General features: G+C 40.9%; 2 protein-coding genes across 7 annotated transcripts in view; one reads left to right on the top strand and one right to left on the bottom strand.

Moving 5' to 3' along the window:
• rfx1a (regulatory factor X, 1a (influences HLA class II expression)) overlaps window positions 1-4,387 on the bottom strand; it is a 19,143-nt gene extending 14,756 nt beyond the window's left edge. For 3 of the 6 annotated variants that reach the window (XM_005734545.1, XM_013911278.1, XM_013911279.1), the window contains exons 1-2: window positions 4,084-4,386; window positions 466-843 (exon numbers count right to left, since the gene is read on the bottom strand). In XM_005734545.1, the coding sequence (XP_005734602.1) occupies window positions 466-823 (358 nt within the window). In that variant the 5' untranslated portion in view covers window positions 824-843; window positions 4,084-4,386. Of the gene's footprint in view, window positions 1-465; window positions 844-3,784; window positions 4,054-4,083 lie in introns of those variants that run through there. The other 3 variants (XM_005734544.2, XM_013911277.1, XM_013911276.1) reach the window with 2 other exon arrangements.
• A 767-nt stretch (window positions 4,388-5,154) lies between these two features.
• The window catches only part of rln3a (relaxin 3a), a 2,632-nt gene continuing 858 nt past the window's right edge, over window positions 5,155-6,928 (top strand). Inside the window, exons 1-2 of the mRNA XM_005734543.1 lie at window positions 5,155-5,234; window positions 5,869-6,217. Coding sequence (XP_005734600.1) covers window positions 6,058-6,217 — 160 coding nt within the window. The 5' untranslated portion in view covers window positions 5,155-5,234; window positions 5,869-6,057. The remainder of the gene's footprint in view (window positions 5,235-5,868; window positions 6,218-6,928) is intronic.

The following is a 6,928-nucleotide window of genomic DNA, read 5'->3' as shown; positions in this document are numbered from 1 at the left end:
AGTTGCCTAATAATTATGCACAGTAATAGTCACCTGCACACACAGATATCCCCCTAAAATAGCTAAAACTAAAAACAAACTAAAAACTACTTTCAAAAACATTCAGCTTTGATATTAACGAGTTTTTGGGTTCATTGAGAACATGGTTGTTGTTCAATAATAAAATTATTCCTCAAAAATACAACTTGCCTAATAATTCTGCACTCCCTGTAGTATAATGTGATCACTGTTTTTGTCCTTGTCACATGACCTGTAAATAGTGTCTCTGTATGTTTTTACTAACTTGTGTTTAACACCAACCTGCCGGAGGGTCTGCAGATGGAAATTAGCCTAAGGCTATAATCTGGCATATTTACATTTGTTAAAATGTTCATTAATATGTATTGTCCCTCTTTCTAAAAAATAAATAAATAAAATAAATATTTAATTGGGATCACATGCACTGTTAGTGCAGAAAGCCTTTACCTGTGACAGTAACAACGATGTACTGTGGAGTGCTCTGAGCATTTCCTGACTGCGTGGGGGAGCCCTGGATCTCTGCAGTCACATACTGCGTCTGAGCTGGCTGGGCTTGCACTGTGGACTGGGTCTGACTAGCAGCGGGCTTTTGGGTGGTGATGGAAGCGGCTTGCTCTGTGGGAGTAGTTTGGCCTGTGGGTGTGACCACAGAGGGAGCAGCCACAGTAGTCTGAATCTCAGCCAAAAATTGTGGGGCAGTTACAGGGGTGGAGCTGGCATCAGGTTGACCCGTTGTCACAGTGACAGCAGTCCCCTGAGTTTGGGCCGCTGGCTGGATCTCACCTACGTAGCCTGTAGTGGCCATTACAAGAGCAGGGAATCAGGCTGGGGAAAAAAGAAAACAAGACAACAAGTTACACATTTTCAACCTAAGCTGTTTGTTTTCAAACTACAGGGTGGGCCATTTAAATGGATACATCGTAATAACATGGGAATGGTTGGTGATATTAAAGTCCTGCTTGTGGTACATTAGTATATGTGAGGGGGCAAACTCCTCAAGATGGGTGGTGACCATGGTGGCCATTTAGAAGTCGGCCATCTTGGATAATACTTTTGTTTTTTCAATAGGAAGAGGGCCATGTGACACATCAAACTTATTGGTAATGTCACAAGAAAAACAATGGTGTGCTTGGTTTCAACGTAACTTTATTCTTTCATGAGTTATTTACAAGTTTCTCTTTGTTCACAGCCATTGACATGTCGAAGAGGTTAACACGTGAGGAGCGGATCGAAATTGTGTTGATATCTGGTGAACGCAGTAACCGGGTCATTGCAGCAGATTTCAATGCAAGACACCCTACGAGACCACCCATCTCCCATGCTACAGTTAGCAAACTGCTTGCTAAGTTTCGTGAAACTGGTTCAGTGTTGGATTTGCCAAAATGTGGACGCAAGAAAACTGTCACTAATGAAGAAACATCAGTGGCTCTCCTAGCTTCATTCAGCGAGAGCTCACAGTGTAGCACTCGCCGCATGTCACTGGAGAGTGGCATTAGTCGAACATCCCTTCGGCAGATATTAGCTACTCACAAATGGCACCCTTACAAACTCCAGCTACTGCAGCAGCTCAACAAGGATGACCCAGATCAGCACACAGAATTTGCAGAATGGGCAAAACAAAAATTGGAACAGGACCCTCAGTTCACGCAGAAGATTTTGTTCAGTGATGAGGCAAACTTTTATGTGAATGGTGAAGTTAACAAACAAAACCACCGCTAATGGTCTGACACTAACCCACATTGGATGGATCCCTCCAAAACTGTTGGAACAATAAAAGTGATGGTTTGGTGTGGTATATGGGGCACAAAGATAGTGGGTCCATTCTTCATCAATGGAAACCTCAAAGCCACTGGATATTTGAAATTGCTACATGATGATGTGCTTCCCTCTTTATGCACTGAAGCTGGCACGTTCCCTGAGTTTTTCCAGCAAGATGATGCACCACCACATTATGGGTGCCAGGTCCAAGCATTCCTAGATGAACAGTTTCCTGGAAAGTGGATTGGTCGTCGTGGGCCAGTTGAATGGCCCCCAAGGTCTCCCGATCTGACCCCTTCAGACTTTTATCTTTGGGGTCATCTGAAGGCAATTGTCTATGGTGTGAAGATACGAGATGTGCAGCACCTGAAGCTTCGGATACTGGATGCCTGTGCTGGCATTTCTCCTGCCGTGTTGCAATCAGTGTGTGAAGAGTGGGAGAAGAGGGTTGCATTGACAATCCAACACAATGGGCAGCACATTGAACACATTTTATAAGTGGTCAGAAACTTGTAAATAACTCATGAAAGAATAAAGTTATGTTGAAACCAAGCACACCATTGTTTTTCTTGTGACATTACCAATAAGTTTGATGTGTCACATGGCCCTCTTCCTATTGAAAAAACAAAAGTTGTATCCAAGATGGCCGACTTCTAAATGGCCACCATGGTCACCACCCATCTTGAGGAGTTTGCCCCCTCACATATAGTAATGTGCCACAAACAGGACTTTAATATCACCAACCATTCCCATGTTATTATGGTGTATCCATATAAATGGCCCACCCTGTAGTAGACAATGCTGTGTTAAAAAAAAAAAAGGCAATGAGGCAAATTTAGTACAACCAAAATATATACATCATAGGTCCCAGTAAAGGTTGCAAATATGTAAACAATCATGAATAAGGAGTCTAACTTGTCAATTGCATAGGTAACATTTAAACAGAAGGTAGGAGGTTAAACTCTATCATAGGAATCAGCATTAGATCACGTCTTTTCTAACAATATTAGCCTGTAATAAGCAGCTCATACACCACACAGATATTTTTACATGCTCATTTCTCGCCTAGATGTAAATGAATGCTCGAGGGGGGTGTCTGAAAGTACTATTGTGGCCAGGGCCTCTCAGTGGTGCAACTCATGAGGGGATGCGGGGGAGGAGCATTGATGGGAACAAGCATTTTGGTGTCTCATTACCTGTAATGTGATCGCACCGCCTTTGATGTACATAGGCATGCCCGTAGAACAGCTAGGGAAAATCCCTTACCAAACTGTATTAACGCTACAGTGCCGTCTATTATTTTGCTTTATGTCATGTACACTGTCACCGTAATCCACATTTTTAATACCATAACACAGATAGTTAACTTCTGGCTGTCAATAATTCAAGTCAAATAAACACAGCAGAAAGAAACATTTGTAACTGAAAATGTGTGTTTTCTTCTTTTCAGTTAGATAGTAGGGAGCTTGTTATGAATCTGAACCTGTAAAGGTGTACACTTAGGAGTCTGCGTCAGTGAACAAAGAGGTGAAAGTGAACTGTAACCTAGAAAGCACCTGCAGAACGCCCTCCTTCGCCACGCCCCTTACGTATTAAATGTCCGCCACCTGCCACAGCTTTCTAAACTTTCCGTTAAAAGACAGAACGGCATTTTAGTCAGCCTTCAATTTATTTAACTGCTCAAAACTAACACAAAACACGTCCCTCTATTAATTTTACAATCCCAAATTGGCCTCCCTTCTATTTTGGAAGGGATGGGGGCTGTCGCTAGCTTTATGCACCATATGTGTGTCTAGTCAGCTAACGGAGAAAAACATAAAGTGCAAACCCATCACTGACTGTACATAATTCACCGTTAACAAGATGAGTGTCCGTTTATAGTCAAACAGACGTTGGCTGCGAGCGGCGGCAAGCACTAGCCTGTCGTGACAGCCACTGATGCTAGCTGTGTAGCGAGATAGCAGGATCAGGAAGCTAACTGGTCTCTACAACAACCGCCATTTTGTACCTTTTGCATTTGACATCGCCATAACAACGGCCTGCTTGGGTATGCATCTATGGCTGCGTCGTCATGGCAGGCGAAATTCAGAGTCACACAGATGTGCAGCAAGCAGGCACAAACTATCGCACACTAGAAAGCCCGACCGGTTATCAGAATGACGGCTAGCTTGCAGGCTAACCCCCAGCTAACACTGGGAGGCAGTTGCCTGTTATGGCTACTGAAACAACAAGGGGGAAAAGCAATAGCAGAATTCAGCTGAAGCGTTAGAGGACATAAAATGCTACAGATCATGTTAAGAGCTTCACCTCTGGTTCCACGTGTGTATTTCCCACTGGCAAAATATCTTCTTTTATTTTTATGGCGGTTTCAGTTGTTGTTGTTGTTGATTCTCGTTGCTGGGTTCTTGTCGCCAGGGCTACCGTGGCTATGGCGCTTCGTCCTCACCAGGGCAACTGTTGCTACCCACCCGCTCCCTTCCCTCCCCCTTTGCTGTTGTGATTGGCTGAGAGCTGCCAAATTGTCTTAAAGTGACAGCTCCAGGAAAATTTTACTACAAAGCCTTCCACGCCCATTTGTGGAAAATCCCAGAGGTGGAGGCTCCCAGTTAAATCCCAGTGAAAGTAATAGAATTGTTTGTAGTTTGTTTTTAAATTGGAATAAAATCAATGCACAGCCTATATGGACTGTCATTTAAATTGATCCATCTGGCTACATTCATTCAGTGACTTACCCAAGGGTCCATTAGTAGCCTACCTGAAGAATGGGCTATTGATGTGTTGTTTTATTTTAATATGTTTCTTCCTTTTCTTTACTCTCCTTTTACAATAATGTAAATATCAGTCCATAACAAGACATTACAAAGTGTTTTACAAATAAATGAATACAAGGCTATATAAAGACAAATTAAAAAGTTTTGAAAACAGAATTAAAAAATAAACAGTGAATTTTGCATTTTTACCTGTCATCACAACACATTACAGGTTATTATATATGTGCATGTGACATATGACTGCATAATAGTGAGCCAAAGGCAAATTTCTTGCCCTAAATTTCATTTAATGTTCTCATCATACAACATAATTTATACATTTTTTCCCACACACCACTGGTTTATTTACTGTGGTCTGTAGCATTTTGATATTGCTCCCTTGACCTCCACAGGTTGCCCCAGCATGACAGTGTTTTAACAAGTGTCATGGTGGATACCTTCCCAAAATGTCATTTTGTTAGCTTTGTATCATCACATTAATTACAAATTCAGCACCCCTTTTGTAATTTCCTAAATGAGTGACCTTTGGCTATGCGGATATACAGATAAGAATGTGTTTTATTTGTCTCTGACTCATAATAAGACTTCTGTGTTATCAGACTTTGGAAATGTCACTGGTCCAGTCTCTCTTCTTCAATTCACCTTTTGGCAAAGAGCTAACAGGATGAGTAATTTCCTGAAGAAAAGGTAAGTTCTACATAAAGAATTTTTACGTAGGTTAACTGTGTCAAAGGTGATGTAATGAACTAGGATTGCAAAAACCTGAATGTATGGCTGTAATATTGTTAAATGTCATCAAGACAATTAAAGGCCACATGCGTCGGCAGAACTAACATGTTAATTCTTTAGGGACCATATTTTTTTACAGTGTGTTGGCATTGTTTTTTAATAATACAGTTTTATATGAATTAAATTGGATTTGTTTGGAAAAAAAATTGAACATGTAAAAGTCATTCAGTTTCCAATGGTCTGTGCAGAAAACTACACAAATATGTGCTATACACTGATTAATAACACTATATGTATTTTTTAAGTGCTAAAGGAGATGTATACATGTGTTTGTAAACTTTTGTTCACATTTGATATACAATATGTATATAAAAATGGTTATAATTAGTATACCAAACAGCAATCAAGTAATCTTGTTATAACAGTCTAATTGTGTTTGTCATTGTCAGTGATCTGTACACAATATGGGTTTTCTGGTCTGGTCATTTTATTATATAGAGGGACAAACATTTGCCTAAACTATTAGATTATAGATTCCTCTAACAAACTCATTAACTATGCCACCTTTGGTCTTCTTTTTGTCTCCATAAAGGTCTCCCACTGTATCTCCTGTTCAGATCTGTTCTTCTCTCAGAGGAGGCCTACATGCGCAGTATGCATCTCCTCCTTTTCAGGGGTTCAAACACCTTTATAAAGCACGCCTGGGTCATCTAAAAAGTCATTGCTTATGCAAAGAGCGAGTTAAACCAAATATTCTCCTCCCACTTCTTGCCTCGCGACTATGTGGAAAGCTGTGGTGCTGGCTGTGTGTCTGCTTGTGGCTGGCGTTCAGCCCATGGATGACCCAGCGTATGGGGTGAAGCTATGTGGCCGCGAGTTCATCCGGGCGGTCATCTTCACCTGCGGGGGTTCACGATGGAGACGGTCACTCAGGAGTTCAGGTAAGCCCGGTGATATTTCACTTTATTTTTTACCTTTTGCAACCACTTTTAAAATTTCTATTTGTGAATCGAGGTGGCTGTGGCTCAGGTGATAGAGCAGGTTTTCTACCAGTTTGAAGGTCGGTGGATTGATTCCTGACTCCTCCAGTCTCAAGTATTGTTGGGCAAGATGCTGAAACTCACGTTGCCCTGATGCATCTGTCGGAGTGTGTGAATGTCAGAAAGCACTCAGGCATAGATAAAAGCTCTATACGAATGAGTGAATGACACTGGTAGTAGAAAGCGCTTTGAGTGTTCAGCTGAGCAGAGACATGCAATGTGCCATCCATGACTATGTAAATAATCTAAACTGGTCTTTTTCTGCTCATTTGTGATCATGCGGAGGTATCCAGAGAAATGATGGAAGGAAATCACCTGAAATTTTAAGTGTAGAATGACTGGCTGGCTGGTTAGAATGGCTGGTTAGCTAGCAATGGATTACATATGATCAGATTACAAAAACCGAGTGACTCCTACTTAATTTTTAGCTTTTTATTATAATTAATGGTAGTATTATTATAGTTGTTGTTCTTGTCTGTTTTTTACCTTATTAACTATAATTTTGTGACTTTTGCATTTCACATCTATCTATCTATCTATCTATCTATCTATCTATCTATCTATCTATCTATCTATCTATCTATCTATCTATCTATCTATCTATCTATCTAT

The sequence above is a fragment of the Pundamilia nyererei genome, unplaced genomic scaffold, assembly GCF_000239375.1.
Source record: "Pundamilia nyererei isolate P.nyererei 1_Seehausen unplaced genomic scaffold, PunNye1.0 scaffold00059, whole genome shotgun sequence".
Classification (NCBI taxonomy): Eukaryota; Metazoa; Chordata; class Actinopteri; order Cichliformes; family Cichlidae; genus Pundamilia; species Pundamilia nyererei.
The sequence above is the reverse complement of the archived record's forward strand: the minus strand, read 5'-3'. Positions and strand labels throughout refer to the sequence as shown.